This window comes from Mustelus asterias, chromosome 11 (assembly GCF_964213995.1).
Source record: "Mustelus asterias chromosome 11, sMusAst1.hap1.1, whole genome shotgun sequence".
Lineage (NCBI taxonomy): Eukaryota > Metazoa > Chordata > Chondrichthyes > Carcharhiniformes > Triakidae > Mustelus > Mustelus asterias.
In genome coordinates, this window is record NC_135811.1 from 67,266,550 (window position 1) to 67,288,687 (window position 22,138).

Sequence of the window (22,138 nt, forward strand, 5' to 3'; positions counted from 1 at the left end):
TACCTCAACATTTATCACTCTTACTTTTTGTCATCTCTGTTTACAAGGCAGCATTTAACCTATCTTCTTTCCCTTTCTTCCTAAATTTGTCCTCGTTTTGTACAGCCTACCTCTCCCAGTCTCCCTCCTCTGTTTCACTCGCCGTCATGATGTCCTGGCATCTGATACACAGACATATATGATTGAGTACAAAAATCCAACCTTTTGCAATTTCCTAGTAACTGCTCCCCAGAAGGAATGTGACCACCACCCACCTTTGTGCCACACTCACACTGAAGGTTACACACATTCCACTGAAGGAGCCACTGCAGCATTTTCGGCAGGAGACAAAGAAGGCAGCAAACTGGTGTAACAGCAGAACAAATGGAACAAAGCAGCAGGAGCTCCAGCCATTTACTGCAGTCGTTATGCATAGAGTACAGTGCTTTCGACACCACCAGGTGTCTACGCAAAACCTTGCAGCTGCAGTGGGACAGTTAATATCTTTACGCCAAAATATCTCATTTCCTTCCCACTAACTTAACCCTTTCACTAACAAACACGTTTGGGAAAAATATTATATCACCATTGAAGAACTGTTTGACTGTTGAAGAACATTTAACATGTTAAAAGTTAAGCATTTTGATTATGCATATTGTACATAAGGTAGAGACAAATGAAATCTTCACACAACCTGCTTTTCAGCATTCCCCAGGTTCCAGTTTGATTCACGACACACGATTCCAGCCATAGATCGAAGAAAGCTACAATTATCTACACTACATCACCAATGTCACTTACTGCTGGTTTAACACAACAGGAGCCGTGAATGTTTTGCCTTTATTAAAAAATAAGCAACTTGTGATCCCACTATTCTCACTCACTATTCCCATCTTACCAGCAGGTCTCCAGTTAAACCACTCCACAATTGATTAATAGGAGGTATATGGATGTTACTCTTCCTCTCCCTTCATACACACTTGGTCTCCACTTCCCACAACCAGGATTGTTAACCATGCATTATGGAGAGTTCTTGCACAAACCTTCACCATTCCCCACCTCCATACTGTGACATACCACTTTTACAATGCACACCGTGAACAACCGTGTCTGTGTGGAGTTTGTACATTCTCCCCGTGTTTGTGTGGGTTTCTCCCGGATGCTCCGGTTTCCTCCCACAGTCCAAAGATGTGCGGGTTAGGTGGATTGGCCTAAATTGTCCAGCTTCCACCTTAAACACATTAAAGAAGCCATCCCCAACGGACAAGCCCTCCATATACAAAGGATCTGCTCAAATGAGGAGGATCGCAACAGACACCTACAGACGCTGAAAGACGGCCTCGTAAGAACAGGATATGGCGCTTAACTCATCGATCGACAGTTCTGATGCGCCACAGTGAAAAACTGCACCAACTTCCTCAGAAGATAAACACGGGACACGGCGGACAGAGTACCCTCCGTCGTCCAGTACTTCCCTGGAGCAGAGAAGCTACGACATCTTCTCCAGAGCATTCAACATGTCATCGATGAAGACGAACATCTCGCCAAGGCCATCCCCACACCTCCGCTACTTGCCTCCAAACAACTGCACAACCTCAAACAGACCACTGTACGTAGCAAACTATCCAGCCTTCAGGAGAACAGTGATCACGACACTATACAACCCTGCCACAGCAATCTCTGCAAGACGTGCCAGATCATCGACACCGATGCCATCATCTCACGTGAGACCATCCCCACCAGGTACACAGTACATACTCTTGTGACTCGGCCAACATTGTCTACCTGATACGCTGCAGGAAAGGATGTCCCGTGGCATGGTACATCGGTGAGACCATGCAGACGCTACGACAATGGATGAATGAACACCGTTCGACAATCACCAGGCAGGAATGTTCTCTTCCTGTTGGGGAACACTTCAGCAGTCAAGGGCATTCAGCCTCTGATCTTCGGGTAAGCGTTCTCCAAGGCGGCCTTCACGACACACAACAATGCAGAATCGCAGAGCAGAAACTGATAGTCAAGTTCCGCACACATGAGGATGGCCTCAAACGGAATCTCGGGTTCATGTCACACTATCTGTAATCCCCACGACTTGCCTGGGCCTGCAAAATGTCACTAACTGTCCTGGCTGGAGACAATTCACACCTCTTTAACCTGTGATTAACCCTCTCTCCACTCACATTGTCTGTACCTTTAAGATTTGATTACCTGTAAAGATTCGCATTCCAACCATTATCTTGTAATTGAGTTTGTGTCTATATATGCCCTGTTTGTGAACAGAACTCTTCATTCAACCGATGAAGGGGCAGCGCTCTGAAAGCTAGTGGCTTGTGCTACCAAATAAACCTGTTGGACTTTAACCTGGTATTGTGAGGCTACTTATTGTCCCTTAGTATCGGGGGATTAGCTAGGGTAAATGCATGGGGTTACGGGGATAGGGCCTGGGTGGGATTGTGGTCAGTGCAGACTCAATGGGCCAAATGGCCCCCTTCTGCATTATAGGGATTCTATGATAACAGCAAACTACATTTAAATGATGCTTTTAACAAACATATTCCAAGGCGCTTCATCAATTGAAATGTGGAAGCCAACATGGAGGCTGCAGAAATATAGTATAGCAAGGAGAGATTTCAAAACATGACAAAGAGCTTAATCTGAACATGTTGGCATACAGTGATGATGTGGAGATGCCGGCGTTGGACTGGGATAAGCACAGTAAGAACAGTACAAGCACAGTAAACTGGTGCTGAGAGATTTTTTACTGGGCATACAGTGAGCCAGTGTGGGTCACTGAGTGATGAGTCACTGAGTGATGAGTGGATGAGATTTAGTGCTTGGAGAAGTTGGAGTTTGTGTCGGGTGAAAGTTGGGAAGCTATTAAAGAAGGTACTGAAGCAATTGGTTATAAAAGTATCAGATATGTGATTAAGTAGGCGATGCACAGCTGGAGTTGGAGAATGCTAGGTAGTTTAAAACAGATTTTTTTTGGCAATGGTTGAAGTCTTGAATATATACTATGTATAACAGAGAAAATAACAGATGCAATTGATCAGTATACTATGAGAACTCCCAACTTTATTTTATTCATTCGTGGGTGGCCAGCACTTATTGCCCATCCCTTGTTGCCTGAGGGCAATTGAGTGTCAACCACATTGCTGTGGGGCTGGAATCACATGTAGGCCAGGTCAGATAAGGACGGCAGATTTCCTTCCCTGAAGGACATTAGTGAACCAGATGGGTTTTTCTGACAATTGGCATTGGTTTCACGGTCATCAGTAGATTCTTAATTTCCAGATTTTTTAAATTGAATTCAAATTCCACCATCTGCCATGGTGGGATTCGAACTCGGATCCCCAGAACATTAGCTGAGTTTCTGGATTAACTGTCTGATGATAATACCGTTCGGCCATCGCCTTCCCATGGGGCATTATTAAAGCTTACTGCTTAAACACCCATACTGAACTCCAAACTTTAAAGTTATATGAGTGGGTGATCCACTGATGATAACAGCTGAGTGATTGAAGACAAATAGGCTTTGCAATTAATTATTTCTTGAGTGCAGTTACAATGGTAATGCAGGCAAAAATGGTAGCAATATTGTACATAGAGCAATGAAACAAATGACTAATTGAACTTTTTTGATGATGCCTTGCCATTATCACTATTCAAAGAGCAGCGAGTTACTCGTGATGTCCTGGATTAAATTTGTCCCTCTACCAGCACTACCAAAAATACTAACTGGTTATTTAACTGTTTGTGGGATCTAGCTGTGTACAAATTGGTTTTGCATTTGCCCCACATTGAAACAATGACTGCACTTGAAATAAAATAGTTCATTGATGGCAAAACCCTATGGGCTTTGCTGAAGTTGTGAAAGGTGATATATAAAATCCAAGTTTTTTCCTGTGCTGATACTGTGCTGGTAACCTGTATCTTGATATGGTCATGCTTCCTGTTACCATGCTTCACCACACTCCTGTGTTAACTTATTTCATTATAAATTTCTGTGCCCACATTTATAATAGAATGATATAAATTTATCATCCTGTAATTACATATCCTCCCAGTCAGGATGCTGTAACACCTCAGCTTCATCTCTCACTGCTCCTCTGCATGACAGAATAACTCCTACACTACAACCACCCCGACTCCGCTTTTCAAATTGCCATACGTTTTACTTTTTAAGCTAAGATAAATGGCATCAAATCAAAAAAAGGACAGATGCCTAACTTCAAAATAAGTACTAAATCTTGTCTACACACCAGAGTCCAATCACCACCAACTTTCTGATCCACTGTATTTGTCATCATGTACAATGTTATTAGAATCCAAACTAAAATCCAAAAGAAAAGTGAGCAATCATAAAATGTCACAGGAATAGAACATGAATAAAGACACAGAAATGGTGTAAAAGGAAATAGTTTTCAAAACAACTTCACCATGTAAATAAGTAATATCACTGTAAATAGAGCCTTTTAATTACATTTCTGCTGTTGCTTCATTTGAAAAAACTGGAACAAGATCAGGCCAATCAGCCAATCACGCTTGTGCTGCCATTCTGTTAAATCCTTCAAACAGAGGGATTATGGGGAAATCTAATAATCGTCAAAATTTAAGAAGGGTTTTGATAGAACAAATATAGTGACACTATTCTTCAGGCATGTGGATCAGTGGGTTTAAAGTAACTAGCAAAAGGACCAGAGGGGTAATGTGGAAACATTTTTTCAGATCTAAAACATGCTACCTGTAAGGGTTGTAAGTAGAATCCACAGTAGCTTTTAAAAGGCAACTGAAACCCTCACCTGCCTTTGCCACCATTAGACTGGAGAATTCCAGTTCAAGCCTGATGGGCCTACCACCTCTTAAATTTGAGATCAGTCAAAGCTATGTCCCCATTCATGTTTAACACTGTTGATCTATATTGACTCACAGTTACATAAACCTAAATTTAAAAACTCACGTCCTTACTTTGAGGTTCTTCATGGTCTTGACCTTCCCCATCTCTGTAATTTCCACCAGCCCCATCACTCTCCAAAATAACTGGAGTTCTCTAATTCTGATTACTTCTTGCGCATCCATGACTTTGCTCCATATGCCTTTCGCTATCTGGGCTCCAAGTTCTAGAATTCCATCCCTAAACCTTGCCTCCTCTCTACACCAATTCCCTCCTTTAAGATACTTCTTGAACCCCATCTGGTGACAGGTCCCAATATCTCACTAGAGAAGTGCAGACAGCAGCACAGGTGACAGGTCAAGTGCCAATTTTTAAAAATAACCCTCCAATGGGCGGCACGGTTGCACAGTGGTTAGCACTGCTGCTTCACAGCTCCAGGGACCTGGGTTCGATTCCCGGCTCGGGTCGCTGTCTGTGTGGAGTTTTGCACATTCTCCCTGTGTCTGTGTGGTTTTCCTCTGGGAGCTCCGGTTTCCTCCCACAGTCCAAAGATGTGCGGGTTAGGTTGATTGGCCATTCTAAATTGCCCCTTAGTGTCCCGGGGTGCATAGGTTAGAGGGTAAATATGTAGGGATGTGTGGATAGGGCCTGGGTGGGATTGTGGTTGGTGCAGACTCGATGGGCTGAATGGCCTCTTTCTACACTGTAGGATTCTATGATTCTATGGTGCTCCTTGAGACATTGTATTGCATTAAATGTGCTATATAAATAAAAATTGCTGCTTGACATGCTAACTGAGATAAAACTTGCAGTGCAGGCCTAAATCGGATAGCTCTTTCAAAGAACTAGCAAAGACACGATGGGCTGGATAGTCTTCATCTGTACTGTCAGATGTTACGATTCTATTGCTTTGCTGGTCTTCACCAAAACTCCATTCACTCACCTTTTTTCCATTCTCCTTTGTACAAAACACTGTCAATCTTGGTCTTCAAAATTTCAATTAATTCAGCCCTTTGGAGAAGAGAATTCCAGGTTTCCGTTATCATTCATGTGAAAAATCGCTTCCAGATTTCACTTCTCGACCACCTATTTCTAATTTTATTAAAGGCTCTTGTTCTGGATTCCTTCCAGAAATAGTTTCTCTGCATTAAGAAATGGAATCATTTCAACTAATAACCAGACAAATCTCAAAACTTAAGGGAATACGAATCAAGTTTCTGCAGACTGCCCTCATAGTTTAACTCCTTATCCTTCTGCGGCATTCTATTAAAACCACCATTAGGACAGTCAGGCTGTGCAAGGTGCGATCTTCAGGAATGAATGTCATCCACATGATCAGGTTTGACTGAGGCTCTGTGCAACTTAAATGCTACATCTTCACTTTTGTGCTGAATTCAATTTTTTTAGTTAATCAACGATTTCAGATTTCCCATCTTTCCGTTCTATGTTCTGCCTGCTGACAAAGTAGAGATAAGCCTGAAGTGCTGATCTCAGTCTTTCAACAAGCATAATAGCAAAAGAGGGATATGGAAAATCTAAAACTGTTGATTAATTCAACATCCTCTAAATATCAGAGTGACTGGACGAACGCAAATTGGTGAGTCTCTTCAAGTGGTCATGGAGAAACATCAATACTGCAAACAATCAGTGCAGAAACAGCTGATGAGAGTAAAGAAAAATAGACAACAAGGGGAAATGCTCCTTCATTCTCCTAAATCACAGCAACAATTTGCATTTATATAGTGCCTTTAACATGGAAAAACGGATCAAAGTACTTCAGAGTGGTTCAGGGAAAGGTATTGATCAGGGCTGGTAATTTTCAAATTAGCCATTTTATTTGCATTGATTGTTTTTAACCTTTGGGTTTTACTATTCATTAACTTTCATCTTCAGCATGGTCTGGGTTTTAGTCTCCACTGTGAAAGCAAGTCACCTGTGCTGCTGAGATTGTTTTTCTTAATTTTTCCTTCCAATGATCAGCAAAGATTCAGGTCCACAACACATTCAGGCCCAACACAAAAACAGAAAATGCTGGAAAATCACAGCAGGCCTGACAGCATCTGTGGAGAGAGAATAGAGTCAACGCTTCAAATCTAGATGACCCTTCATCAGAGCTAAGAGAATCAGCAGAGATTTATACTATGAGGGTGGGGCCGGGGGGGGGGGGAGGTGTGCAATGGGTGGAATAGGAAAGGGAATGTAATTGAGGAATCCAAAGGTTAAGGTGCTAAAAGTGTCCACTAAGTGATCAGAATGTATGAATGGCAGAACAGAGGTACAGATGGTAAAGGACTGCATGGGGATTATGGAAGATGCCCTGAGAGGGGCGGGGGGGGGCAAGAAGGAGAGTTGGAATGGAGAAGTGGAAAACTGGAAGTGAGAAAGAAGGATGATAAAATGGATGAATGAGATGAAACAAAATAAATGGAAATGGGGTGAAGGTGGAGGAGAGAGTTGATGCTCTGAAGTTGTTGAACTCAATGTTCAGTCCAGAAGGCTGTAAAGTGCCCAATTGGAAGATGAGGTGCTGTTTCTCCAGTTTGCGTTGGGCTTTACTGGAACATTGCAAAAGGTCAAGGGCAGACATATGAACAACAGAGCAGAGTGGTGTATTGAAGTGGAATGCGACAGAAAGATCTGAACTAAAGTATTCAGCAAAGTGGTCACCCAGTCTGCGTTTGCTCTCTCCGATGTAGAGGAGGCCGCATTAGGAGCAGTGAATGCAATAGATCAGATTGAAGCAGGTGTGATGGAACAGTGGGCCAGGGTGTCCAGAGAGAACGGTCCCTGCGGAGTGGGTGGAAAACCATGATTGAGGGAGAAGGAAGATACATCAGCAGCGCTATTTTGGAAAGTGGCAGCATCAGAACAGATGCGATGGAGGTGAAGGAACTGAGAGAATGGGATGGAGTCCTTACAGGACATGGGGTGTGAAGAGTTATAGTCAAGGTAATTGTGGGAGTCAGTGAGCTTGTAATGGATACTAATGGACACTTTATCACCAGAAATGGAGACAAAGAGGTCAAGGAAGGGAAGAGAAGTCTCAGAGATGGACCAAGTGAAAGTGATAGAGGGGTGGAAATTGGAAGCAAAATTGATACATTTTTCCAGGTCCAGATGAGAGCATGAAGTGGCACCAAAATAGTCATCGATGTATTAATAAAGGAGTTGTGGGAGGGGGTTGGATTAGGACTGGAACAGGGAATGGTCCACATAACCCATAAAGAGACAGGCATAACTGGGACCCATGCAGGTGATAGCCACACCTTTTATTTGGAAAAAGTGAGATGAGTTAAAAAAGGAGAAACTGTTGAGTGAGAGAACCAGTTCAGCCAGACGGAGGAGAGTGGTGGTGGATGGGGATTGTTCAGACCTCTGATCGAGGAAGAAGCGAAGAGCTTTGTGGCCATCCTGGTGGGGAATGGAGGTGTAGAGGGATTGGACATCCATGGTGAAGAGGAAGCAGTTTGGATCAGGGAACTGGAAGTCATTGATATGGCGTAGGGCATCGAAGGAATTGCGGATGTAGGTGGGAAGGGACCGGACAAGAGGAGAGAGAATGGAGTCAAGTTATGAGGAAATGAGTTCAGTGGGGCAGAAACAGGCTGACATGATGGACCTACCGGGGCAGTCCCATTTGTGGATTTTGGGAAGGAGGTAGAAGCAGGCCATCCGAGGTTGGGAGACTATGAGGTTGGAGGCTGTGGAGGGAAGATCTCCAGAGGAGATGAGGTCATTGACAGTCCTGGAAATGGTGGTTTGATGTTCGGTCGTCGGTTCCTCCTCAGTAGGAGGAAGCGTCCGAGAGTTGGCACTCAGCCTCTGCAAGTTAGAGGTTCATACGTCAGACAAGAACAACACCGCTCTTGTCGGCAGGTTTGATGACAAGGTCAGGGATGGTCCTAAGAGAGTGAAGTGCTGCAAGTTATTTTTTTTTAAAGTTATAGTTTATTTATTAGTCACAAGTAAGGCTTACATTAACACTGCGATGAAGTTACTGTGAAATTCCCCTAGTCACCACACTTTGGCGCCTGTTTGGGTCAATGCACTTAACTAGCACGTCTGTCAGACTGTGGGAGGAAACTGGAGCACCTGGAGAAAACTCACGCAGACACGAGGAGAACGTGCAAACTCCACACAGTGATCCAAGCCGGGAAGTTCGGAAGGAGACAAGTTAGAGTGTTGGAGAGGAGCAGAGAAATTGAGATGGCCGATGTCACGCCGACAGTTCACAATGAAAATATCAAGAGCAGGTAAGAGATCAGAGGGAGGAGTCCAGGTGGAGGGGGAATGTTGGAGGTGGATACCGGGGGGAGTTGTGCCGATACATAGAAATGCTCAGATCAAGTCACCAGTTTCTCCACAGGGAAGAAAAGGAAGATGACTATTTCTGTAATGCCTAAACTAGGAGTGTCAAACTCAATTTACATAACGGGCCTAATCTGACATCCTGGCACTTGGTCACAATCAACAATAACATGCATTCATACAGTATTTTTAACATAGTATAACAGCCCAAGATGCTTCACAGGACAACATCAAACAATACTTCAGTAAAAGGTGTTAGTGTACACTGGGTAGAAATTGCTATGTTTTGACCAATTTCGGTGAAAAACAGGCATAACAGTCAATTTCGAGGCACCAAGTTCACATGGCAACAGATTAAATCATATTTTTACAAAGCCTATTGGTTTTCACTGTTTTTAGATGTACCTGCCGCTGCCTGCAATCAGTACTGAACTAATTTAAATATACAAAGAGTCCTATGCCTTGAGCAACAAGGTGAGACAGTTGGTTTATAGTTGACTAGGTTTCTGGGATCTGAATTCAAATCTAGTCAGCACTGATGGAATGAAAATTGCCCATGCCCATTAGCTGTATGGATCTTATGTGAAATTAGTTTACCAGTGTCAACTGAATCCTAAGTGGGGAGAGCCAATAGCACAAAGCTTCCCCTCATTCAGCTCTGCTTGGTAAATACAAAGAATGCAATCTTTAGGATAATTAAAAACAAACTTTAGTAGGTAGATTAGTTTCTTTGTAGAAATAGGTTCTTGAAGCCACTTCTATTATCTTGTACAGCATCTTAATTCAGAATGGTTGTTTTACCTTGAGAATAGTCTAGATATTCGCATAGTGCATCTCTTAATAAAGCTTGATGTTAAATAGTAATTAAGACAGCACACTTTCAACAGGAAAAGAGTAAATGCAAATATATAAGCCACAAACAAGTGGACACAACTATGCAAGAAATCTTGAATTCTGCCACAATAAACAAACACTATTTATACAAGGCTTCCGGAGAATCCCAAGAACTGTAATCCTGCAGACCAGCGTGGTCTAAAGGACAGGCATACAGCCAAGGCAGGTTGCATTCTGAAACCAACCTCATATGGTGTCCATTCAGTAAAGATTAATGCTCTGGCACATAGCATTACAACATTCATCCTCGCTGTAGTGCTGGCCATCAGCCATGTCACACACTGCCCAAAATTGCTGAGTCACAAGCATATGGATCATTACTATTTCATTATTGCATATAGAATTGTATTTCTTGATTTATCCGCAAGGCTTTTTTTATTTGTATGGCTGGGAAAATAATTATAATCAATGTTGAATAATTAATTATCAGTGGCCCAGACTCAAGGCTAATGTTATCACTTCACAGGAATTATAGTCACAATGTAGCATATTAGATTTGCCTAGCTTGGAAATGTTGTATTTTTTAAATTTACTTTTCCAAGGAATCGAATTTAAAATTTTAGCCACCAAATGTTGCTTTATAAAAGACATGTTGAATATTCTGGCATCAGGTCAATTCAAATTCAGTGTCTCTGTGCATGAGAATGTAACCCTATTTAGGCTAATAGCTTCTCAAGTCAGGCACTAAACCAAAAACACATCTATTTTTTAGCTGAAAGGATAAAACTACCCCAAGTCAAATAGCCCAATTAAGGCACACCGCTGGATTTTACTCTACCATTCTGTCAAATAAAGCTACATTATACAGAATAATAGTTAGCAGACATCTACGGTAAGGGAGCAATTTAATACAATAGGTTAGGTTTTGGTTTTAATTCTGGCTAAGATCAAAAAATATTAAAATGTCCCATTCAGAATCAAGCAAAATATTAGGAATGCAATGCACAACTCAAATTAACCAACAAAACATTTCTTCTTTCTTCCTCCACAATCTCAAGGCTAAAGAGTCCAAGACTTAAAAGTCGAAAGAGTCCAAAGTTAATTTAGTGTGGTCTAAGCAATGAGGTAAATATATGATGCTTGCTAAACTTCAATAGATGCTGATACAGGTTAGATTAGTAAGAAGCCTAAAGATATTAAAGTATTGACAATTTCTTGTGCAGCTTGTTTCACATTCTCAACACACAAAAAGGGATTTGAACTGCCTTCAAGATACCCCCTCAATTATGATTGGACTGCTTACAGCATTCCTCTGAAATCAGAAGATTCACTTATCCTAATACTTCATAAGAATAATTATAATCATAATGAAACAATACTAATTTTTATCCCATATCACTTAATTTCTGCCTCTGGCCTCCTTCCTAAGCTCCTAAGAGATGTGAAGCCCAAGGCTGCATATATAGAATCATAGAATCTACAGTGCAGGAGGCCATTTGGCCCATCAAGCCTGTATCGACAACAATCCCACCCAGGTCCTATCCCCATAACCCCACATATTTACCGTCCCAGTACCCCTGACACTCAGGGGCAATTTATCATGGCCAATCAACTTAGCCCGCACATCTTTGGAGTGTGGGAGCAAACCAGAGCATCCGGAGGAAACCCATGCAGACACGGGGAGAACATGCAAACTTCACAAAGACAGTGACCCGAGGCCGGAAACGAACCTGGGTCCCTAGCGCTGTGAGGCAGCAGTGCTAACCACTGTGCTGCCCAAGAGGGTTCCTGGTAAATGTCATCTAGTATGGCTATTGTTTGAACTAATTGCTCTTTGAGTACACTGGGCATTACTTAAAGAATATTTGTGTATCGCTGGCTCACGGCAGATTTAGTATCCTCTATTCAATAACCTTAGCAATGGGATATGGTACCATACAAATATGGCACGGTTTTACAGCTCAAGGGGAAATCGTGATGGTCTTGATTGGATAAATGCAAGAGACCTGTAGGCGTTGCTGGATACAAATATTCCCCTAAACATAGTCCCACGCAAATGTACTGAAAAGAAGCAACAAATAGTTTAACCTTCGTCATCATTTCACTGAAAAGGCAAACAAAAGGCTCAACGCCTATAATTCACTAAATTGTGAACGATCAAATGTAAAGACAAGATAAAGCAAATAGTGATGAGGTATTGCCAAGCATACACTGAATGCTGTTAAAGGAAGGCCAAATTGGTGAAAGTCAGAGAATCAACAGATTAGAAATTAAAATATAAAGCTCTGCTAAATCAAGACTTCAAAACAACCAAGGTGCAAGGAGGAAGAGAAATGTGCAGAATGATGCATTTGGAGAAGGAAATTTGGAGCACGACTAACCAAAATAGAGAAAAGTTGGATATAGTAGCACTGTGGTTATGCTACTGGAATAGGAATCCAGATGTCTGGTGAATGATCAGGTAACATACATCATACCCCGTCACAGAGGTTAAGAAATTTAAATTCAGTTATTTAAATTCATCTGGAATCAAAGATTCACATCAGTAATGAGGTGATTCATTTTGGTAGGACTAATTTAAATGTGGATTACAGGGTCAAAGGTAGGGTTCTGAAGACTGTGGAGGAACAGAGAGATCTTGGGGTCTATATTCACAGATCTCTAAAGGTTGCCACTCAAGTGGATAGAGCTGTGAAGAAGGCCTATAGTGTGTTAGCTTTTATTAGCAGGGGGTTGGAGTTTAAGAGCCGTGGGGTTATGCTGCAACTGTACAGGACCTTGGTGAGACCACATTTGGAGTATTGTGTGCAGTTCTGGTCACCTCACTATAAGAAGGATGTGGAAGTGCTGGAAAGAGTGCAGAGGAGATTTACCAGGATGCTGCCTGGTTTGGAGGGTAGGTCTTATGAGGAAAGGTTGAGGGAGCGAGGGCTGTTCTCTCTGGAGCGGAGGAGGTTGAGGGGAGACTTAATAGAGGTTTATAAAATGATGAAGGGGATAGATAGAGTGAACGTTCAAAGACTATTTCCTCGGGTGGATGGAGCTATTACAAGGGGGTATAACTATAGGGTTCATGGTGGGAGATATAGGAAGGATATCAGAGGTAGGTTCTTTACGCAGAGTGGTTGGGGTGTGGAAGGGACTGCCTGCAGTGATAGTGGAGTCAGACACTTTAGGAACATTTAAGCGGTTATTGGATAGGCACATGGAGCACACCAGGATGATAGGGAGTGGGATAGCTTGATCTTGGTTTCAGATAAAGCTCGGCACAACATTGTGGGCCGAAGGGCCTATTCTGTGCTGTACTGTTCTATGTTCTATTAATGGTGACCATGAAACTTTATGAAAAAAACCTGCCGTCCCTACTCAGTCTGGCCTAAAGGCAACTCCAGACCCATATCATTGTGGTTGATTCTTAACTGCCCTCTGAAATAGCCCAGCAACTCACTCAGTATCAAACCATTACAAAAACAATAAAACAAGACCAATCAGCATTGACCCAGTCACCAGACATGACAAAGACACTTTACCTAGTTAGCCTTGCAAGGTCCTCCTCACTTCAATGGACTTGTGTCAACAGCCCGGCATACTCATTCTCTTGGAATCACATCTTTCAGAAAATGTCTGATTCCTCTTTCTTGAGTATATCCTCATCTACAGGACAGATCACCAGCGGTAGTGGCAGAGTGATATACAGTCAAGAGGGTGTGGCTCTGGGAGTCAGCAACAAGGACCACAGGCACCATGAAGTCTCACCGGCAAGGAAACAAACCTTCAACTGCTTTCCCTCAGTTGATGAATCTGTACTCCCTCATGTTGAACACAATTTGGAAGATGAACTTAAGTTAGTATACCATACTATCATCCTGAAGGACATATCGACCAGACTGGGCATTCAACAGATGGTAAAAACACCAAGGAGGAGGTAAAGCCTCCTTGCCCTTGCCTTTATGAATCTACTTGCTGCAGATGTATCTGTCCATCACAACACTGGTAAGATTTCTATGATTTATGATTTCTATGATCTATGATTTCTATGAAATCTATGATTTCTTCTATGATTTCTAAGAGTGACAACCGCAGAATCTTTATGCAGACAAAATCCTGTCTGCACAATGAGGACATGTTCTATTATGTTATATGGCAACATCACCATGCTAAATAGGATACATTCAGAACAGATCTGGCATCTTAAAACTGGATATCCAATAGACACTGAGCTATGAGCAACAGCAGAATTGCATACCACCATAATCTGTAATCTTATGGCCGAGCAAACACTTCACTTTGCAATTATCAAGCCAGGGGACCAACCCTGGTAACATTGAGGAGTATTGAACAGCATGCAAGGAGCCATACCAAGCACAACTAAAAACAAGGTGCCAGCCTGGTGAAGCTACAACACAGGAATTCATGCTTGTAAAACAGAGGAGCAGCATATGTAAGAAAAAAATTAATCAATCCCACAATCAAAGTATCAAATCAAAGCCCTACAGTTCTGTCAGTAATGGTGAACAACTAAACTAAACATAGAAACATAGAAGATAGGAGCAGGAGGAGGCCATTTGGCCCTTCGAACCTGCTCCACCATTCATGACAATCATGGCTGATCATCCAACTCAATAGCCTAATCCTGCTTTTTCCCCATAACCTTTGATCCCATTCGCCCCAAGTGCTATATCCAGCCGCCTCGTGAATACATTCAATGTTTTGGAATCAACTACTTCCTGTGGTAATGAATTCCACAGGCTCACCACTCTTTGGGTGAAGAAATGTCTCCTCATCTCTGTGCCAAATGGTCTACCCTGAATTCTCACACAGTGACCCTGGTTTGGACTCCCCCGCCATCGGGAGTATCCTCCCTGCATCTACCCTGTCGAGTCCTGTTAGAATTTTAAAAGTCTCTATGACATCCCCCCTCATTTGCCTGAACTCCAGCGAAAACAATCCTAACTTAGTCAATCTCTCTTCATATATCAGTCCCGCCATCCCAAGAATCAGTCTGGTAAACCTTCGCTGCATTACCTCGAGAGTAAGAACACCCTTCCTCAGAAAAGGAGACCAAAACTCCACACAATACTCTAGGTGTGGCCTCACCAAGGCCCTGTATAATTGCAACAACACATCCCTGCTCCTGTACTCAAAACCTCTCGCAATGAAGGCCACCATGCCATTTGCCTTCTTTACCGCAGTGAATGGTGCACAAGGACACCCAGGTCCCGCTGCACACTCTCCTCCCCCAATTTACAGCCATTCAGATAGTAATCTGCCTTCTTGTTTTTGCTTTCAAAGTGAATAACCTCACATTTATAAAGAGAGGAGGTGGTCCATGAATTTGAGCCCAACACGTGAGTGCAAATGTTTCCATCATGTGCTTTGCAATCACCTTCAGCCAGAAGTACCAAATGATCCATTTGACTTCCATTGAAGTCCTCGCTGTCAGAGATGCCAGTCTTCAGCCAATTTGATTCACTTCACAACATAGAAGAGAATAGTTGAGCACACTGAGTACTGCAAACGTGAAAGGCTCCAAAATCACCCCAGTTGTAACATTGAAGTCTTGTGCTGCAGAATGAGCCACATCTCCAGTCAAGTGGTTTCGGTGTAGGAGAAAATCATGGGTGCTACAGAAATAAAGGAAACAAGTGGTGATGTCTTGGGCCACATGCATATTACTCAGGAGAAGGTATCTGCAGCCTTAAAGCGCACTAAACCGGAGAAATCTCCTGGGCCTGATCAAGCGCATCCTCGGATCTTGTGGGAGGCTAGGAAAGAAATTGCAGACGCCCTTGCAGAGATATTTGCTTCATTTCTTTCCACCGGTGAAGTTCCGGAAGACTGGAGAGTGGCTAATGTTGTTCTGTTGTTTAAGGAGAGTAGCAAAGACAAACCAGGGAATTACAGGCCAGTGGGAAAGTTATTGGAGGGGATTCAGAGGGACAGGATCTACCAACATTGAGATAGTCATGTCTGATGAATCGTTTAGAGTTTTTTGTAGAGGTAACCAAGACGATGGATGAGGGTAAGGCAGTAGATGTTGTCTAGATGAACTTTAGCAAGGCTTTTGACAAGGTCCCGCATGATGGGTTAGTCTGGAAATCATAGAAATCATAGAAACCCTACAGTACAGAAAGAGGCAATTCGGCCCATCGAGTCTGCACCGACCACAATCCCACCCAGGCCCTACCCCCATATATTTTACCCACTAATCCCTCTAATCTATGCATCCCAGGACACTAAGGGGCAATTTTAGCAGAGCCAATCAACCTAACCCGCACATCTTTGGATTGTGGGAGGCAACCGGAGCTCCCGGAGGAAACCCACGCAGACACGAGGAGAATGTGCAAACTCCACACAGACAGTGACCCAAGCTGGGAATCGAACCCAGGTCCCTGGAGCTGTGAAGCAGCAGTGCTAACCACTGTGCTACCGTGCCGCCCACTGGAAGGTTAGGTCGCATGAGATCCAGGGAGAGCTAGCTAATTGGATTCAAAATTAGCTCGACAGTAGGAAGCAGAGGGCGATGTTCGATGGTTGTTTCTAGGACTAGAGGGCTGTGACCAGTGGTGTGCTTCAGGGGTTGGTGTTAGGACCCTTGTTGTTTGTTATTTATATAAATGATTTGGATGTGAATGTGGCAAGGCATGGTTAGTAAGTTTGCGGGTTAAATTAGGAGGTATCACTGATAGCGAAGAAGGTTATCAAAAATTACTGGGGGATCTTGATCAGTTAGGGAATTGGCCAACGACTGGTAAATACATTTCAATACATGAGGTGTTGCATTTTGGAAAGTCAAACTGGAGTAGGACTTATACAGTGAATGGTAGGGCCTTGGGGAATGTTGAAGAACGCAGAGACCTAGGAGTACAAGTACATAGTTCATTGAAAGCGGTGTCACACTGGCCTTCATCAGTCAAGGCATTGTGTATAGGAGTTGGGACAATTACATGGACGGGAAAGGATTAGACACATAAGACCCAAACTCGGGCAATTGGGACTAGCTAAGAGGGCACCATGGTTGGCATGGAACCAGTTGGGCCGAAGGGCCTGTTTCCATGCTGTATTGCTCTATGACTCTAAATAGCTACAGCACTGGCATCTAGCTAACAATTGACCAAGTATGCCCTGTCCACAAAAGGCAGGATAAATCCAATCTGGCCCAGTCTGCTCTCAATCATCAGCGAAGTGTTGGAAGATGTCAGTGGCAATGCTCTGAAGCAGTGTTTGGCATCAATAATCTGCTCAGTTTGTACTCTACCAGGGCCACTCAGCTCTAAATCTCATTATAGCCTGGTGCAAACATGGATGAAAGAGCTGAATTACAGAGGTAAGGCAGAGTGACTGCCCTCAACATCAAGACAACATTTGACCGAATGTGGCATCAAACAGTCTGAATAAATTGAAGTCAATGAGAATCAAGAGTGGAAGGAGAAGGGAGTGTTGGAAACTCTCCACCAGTTGGAGTCATATCAGGCACAGTGAAAGATTGTTGTCATTGCTGGAGGCCAATCACCCCGGCCCCAGGATATCACTGCAGAAATTCCTCAGGTCAATGCCCTCAGTCACAATATCATTCAGCTACTTCATCAAGAACCTGTTATAGTCCCTGTACAGACCAATAACTTTTAAGAAGAAATGTGAACTTCCAGTGACCGAAAGGAACACATGCAAAAATTTCAAGTTTTAAGATTTGTTCTGGAATAAACTAAAAGCAACTAAAACAGAAAATGCTGGAAAATCTCAGCAAGTCTGACAGCATCTGTGGAGAGAGAGTAGAACTAATGTTTCGAGTCTGGATGACTCTTCGTCAGAACAACCCTTTGTCTAAAAGCTCCAATGCCCAAATACCAATCAATAAGTTGCATACACTCTAACATACTCTAAACAACATAAGATATTATTCTTTTAATTTTTAAAATGACTGAAAATCCCTTTCCATGGTTATACCTTACTCTGTCCCTTAAGTGGATAATTTGTTCACCAGGAACCAACTCAAGGCTATTCTTAGCTTTTGATGGCATGCTTCCTTTTCCCCGTTACAGCTGGATAACTTTTACCCCTGAATTGACTTTTACATTGAGAGTTACCCTGAAGATTCCTCTTTCTAGAAAAAGCTGGTGAATCTTAAGGCCTTGCTGAAACTTGGTCTCTTCAATCCAAGTGCAAACTGCCACCTACATCCTACATGGTAAACAATAGAGAACGGCTGCTTCTCAACAATATTAAAAATGCAGGCTCCTTTAAGAGTAAACCAGGTCTTGCTTCAGAGTAAATTGAGAGCAGGTGATGCTCATGAAGCTTGTATTTTAAGAGCTGGGCTTGATTAAGAGTTGGGGGTGATTCGGGACAGGAACAGGTTAAACCAGTATTTGTACTGGACTATAGTATGCCAGAAGCATCAGAATGTCCTCTGCTGCCTAAATCAATAAATGGATATTCACGTGCATAACACCTCTATCTTGATGCACTCTTTCAGATGACCTATGAAATTTAGGGATATCTTAAGAAAAATCCTATAACCCAATACAATAGCTTGCTATGGACTCTCCCGCTCGCAAAGCACATTTTCATGGTTACTTGAATCACATAAGCCTTGTATCCAGTTAAAAATGCTAATTAGCTATTTTCTCGACCCTTTACTCAAAATCTGATATTCCTAACACTTCCCTGTGATGTCAAGACTAAGAGTCTATCCACCATCAGCATAGCTGCCCTTACCATTATTTACAAGTATGAATATCTCACATCATTTTCCCAGTACGGCAAACTGGGTTCCCTTTAAATCTTTAACAAAATTAAAGAGGGCGGCACGGTAGCACAGTGGTTAGCACTGCTGCTTCACAGCTCCAGGGTCCCGGGTTCGATTCCCGGCTCGGGTCACTGTCTGTGTGGAGTTTGCACATTCTCCTCGTGTCTGCGTGGGTTTCCTCCGGGTGCTCCGGTTTCCTCCCACAGTCCAAAGATGTGCGGGTTAGGTTGATTGGCCAGGTTAAAAAAAAATTGCCCCTTAGAGTCCTGGGATGCATAGGTTAGAGGGATTAGTGGGTAAATATGTGGGGGTAGGGCCTGGGTGGGATTGTGGTCGGTGCAGACTCGATGGGCCGAATGGCCTCCTTCTGCACTGTAGGGTTTCTATGATTCTATGATTCTATGAAAATACCCAAGCATGTCAGGCAGAATTCAAAATAGATCATATGCCTCTGTTTCACCCTAAATTAAAGGAACAGTCCCAGAATGTAACGATCTTACTCGTTTTATATTTGTAACAGACCTTCCCTCCATCTTAGTTAGGCCGCACTTGGAATATAGTGTTCAATTCTGGTTGCCACACAACCAGAAGAATGTGGAGGCTTTGGAGAGGGTACAGAAAAGATTTACCAGGATGTGGTCTGGCATGGAGAGCATGAGCTATGAGGAGGGATTGGAGAAACTTGGTTTGTTCTCACTGGAATGACGGAGGTTGAAGGGCGACCTGATAGAAGTCTACAAGATTATGAGAGACATGGACAGAGTGGATTGTCAGAAGCTTTTTCCTGGGTGGAAGAGTCAATTACTAGGGGGCACAGATTTAAGGTGCGAGGGGCAAGGTTTAAAGGAGATGTACGAGGCAAGTTTTTTTACACAGAGGGTGGTGGATGCCTGGAACTCACTGCTGGGAGAGGTAGTGGAGGCAGATACGATAGTGAGTTTTATGGGGCGTCTGGACAAATACATGAATAGGATGGGAATAGAGGGATATGGTCCCTGGAAGGGTAGGGGGTTTTAGTTCAGTCGGGTAGATGGTCGGTGCAGGCTTGGAGGGCCGAAGGGCCTGTTCCTGTGCTGTAATTTTCTTTGTTCCAAGGTCAGAATGGGGATGTGTGTTGATGCTTGCAATGTTCTGTTCTATTCACAACTCCTCAGATAATAAAGCAACCTACGATCTCCCCTGAGCGAGGCCGTAAATTCCCGTTCTTAGTGTTTAGCAGCGAGCAACTCACCTTTTCTCTTTCCTTAGCCCTTCCAGCAACTACAAGTCAGGAGTGTGATAGAATACACTCCATTGCTTTGCTGTGTACAGTTCCAACAACATAGGAAGCTGAGCACCATGTAGGACAAAGCAAGCTGCTTGATTGTTACCCCGTCCAGCACATTTGCATTCAATCCTTCCATCTTTGCTACAACTTGGCTGAGGGGTGCAGCATCTACAAGGTGCAATGCTCTTTAATAGCACCTCCCAAGTCCATGACCTCTATTGCCTGGAAGGTCAAAAACAGGAGGATGGGAACCCTACTTACTGCAAGCTTCCTTCCAAGTTACACACCACCATGACGTGGAGCCATTTCACTCTTTCACTGTGGCTGGATTAAAGTCCTGGAACTCTCCCCTAACACTATAGGACCACCTTCATCACAGACTGCAGTGATCCAACAAGTTTAAAGTTTATTTATTCATGTCACAAGTAGGCTTACATTAACACTGCAATGAAATTACTGTGAAAATCTCCTAGTCGCCACACTCCAGCCCCTGTTCAGCTATACCGAGAGAGAATTTAGCATGGCTAATGCACCTCACCAGCACGTCTTTTGACTATGGGAGGAAACCAGAACACACTGAGGAAACACACGCAGACACAGGGAGAACGTGAAAACTCCACACAGTCAACCAAGCTGGGAATCGAACCTGGGTCCCTGGCACTGTGAGGCAGCAGTGCTAACCACTGTGCTGTCCCCAAGGCTACTTACCACCACATTCGCTGAATATGTTTAAAGCGCGGATGGATGGATTCCTGAGCGGTAAGGGAATTAAGGGTTATGGGGATCAGGCGGGTAAGTGGTACTGATCCACGTCAGATCAGCCATGATCTTATTGAATGGCAGGGCAGGCTCGAGGGGCTAGATGGCCTACTCCTGCTCCTATTTCTTATGTTCTTATGTTCTTATTCTCAAAGACAATCAATGACAGGCAATAAATATTGGGCTTGACAGTGATGTCATATCCCATGAATAAAAAAAAGGTTAAAGGCTCAAAGTGAAGAACGGATCACTTCACAAACCTAACGTCTCCTTGTATCCTGTCTAGGATTGACAGAGAAGTGAGAACTGCATCTTCTGATAGCAGAGCAGCATTCAATTATTGGGGGGGTTTATAGAGAGATAAATTTTGAGGGGAACTGAAGAACCTATGGAAGAAAAAAGTGAGCAATACAAGAGATGTCAGAGAAGGTACTCAAGAAAGTGCATAGTTTGAGGATAAAAGTGAGAGGTTACACCTCATCATTACATTTGAGAAACATGAAGAAACTGTTCATTTAAGTAACTGGAAACAAGATTTTTATCTAAACAGTGTATAGAAGAAATCAAGATGGGATAATTTAGCCAATGGACTGAACAAGTTGGTGAAAACTCAAGTGTATGAAACTCATTAGGAAGTTGCTGATGTATATCAAAATTATCGGCTAGAGTTGGATGCTAATTGAATAGACCACTGACATGAAAAACAGAGCTGTATAGAGAGATCCAGGCTCTACAGAACCCGCAAGGTAAAGAAAAATGTCAGATGACAATCAAGGTCAGAGAAACTCCGAGAGGAAACTGGGAACATAGAACAGTACAGCACAGTACAGGCCCTTCGGCCGTCGTTGTTGTGCCGAGCTTTGTCCGAAACCAAGATCAAGCTATCCCACTCCCTATCATTCTGGTGTGCTCCATGTGCCTATCCAATAACCGCTTGAAAGTTCCTAAAGTGTCCGACTCCACTATCACAACAGGCAGTCCATTCCACACCCCAACAACTCTCGGAGTAAAGAATCTACCTCTTATATTTCCCTCTTATATCTCCCTCCATGAAACTTATAGTTATGCCCCCTAGTAACAGCTACATCCACCCGAGGAAATAGTCTCTGAACGTCCACTCTATCTATCCCCCTCAGCATCTTATAAACCTCTATTAAGTCGCCTCTCATCCTCCTCCGCGCTAAAGAGAAAAGCCCTAGTTCCCTCAACCTTTCCTCATAAGACCTACCCTCCAAACCAGGCAGCATCCTGGTAAATCTCCTTTGCACTCTTTCCAGTGCTTCCACATCCTTCTTATAGTGAGGTGACCAGAACTGCACACAATATTCCAAATGTGGTCTCACCA

General features: G+C 43.2%; 1 protein-coding gene across 3 annotated transcripts in view; it reads right to left on the reverse strand.

Annotated features, from left to right (window-relative positions):
* Positions 1–22,138, reverse strand: part of LOC144500569 (protein TANC2-like) — a 1,073,639-nt gene that overhangs the window by 688,526 nt on the left and 362,975 nt on the right. The window contains exon 1 of one of the 3 annotated variants that reach the window (XM_078223698.1): positions 272–364. The exons of the other annotated variants lie outside the window; for them this stretch is intronic. Within the exon in view, the coding sequence (XP_078079824.1) occupies positions 272–314 (43 nt within the window). The 5' untranslated portion in view covers positions 315–364. Of the gene's footprint in view, positions 1–271; positions 365–22,138 lie in introns of those variants that run through there. 3 annotated transcript variants of the gene reach the window in all.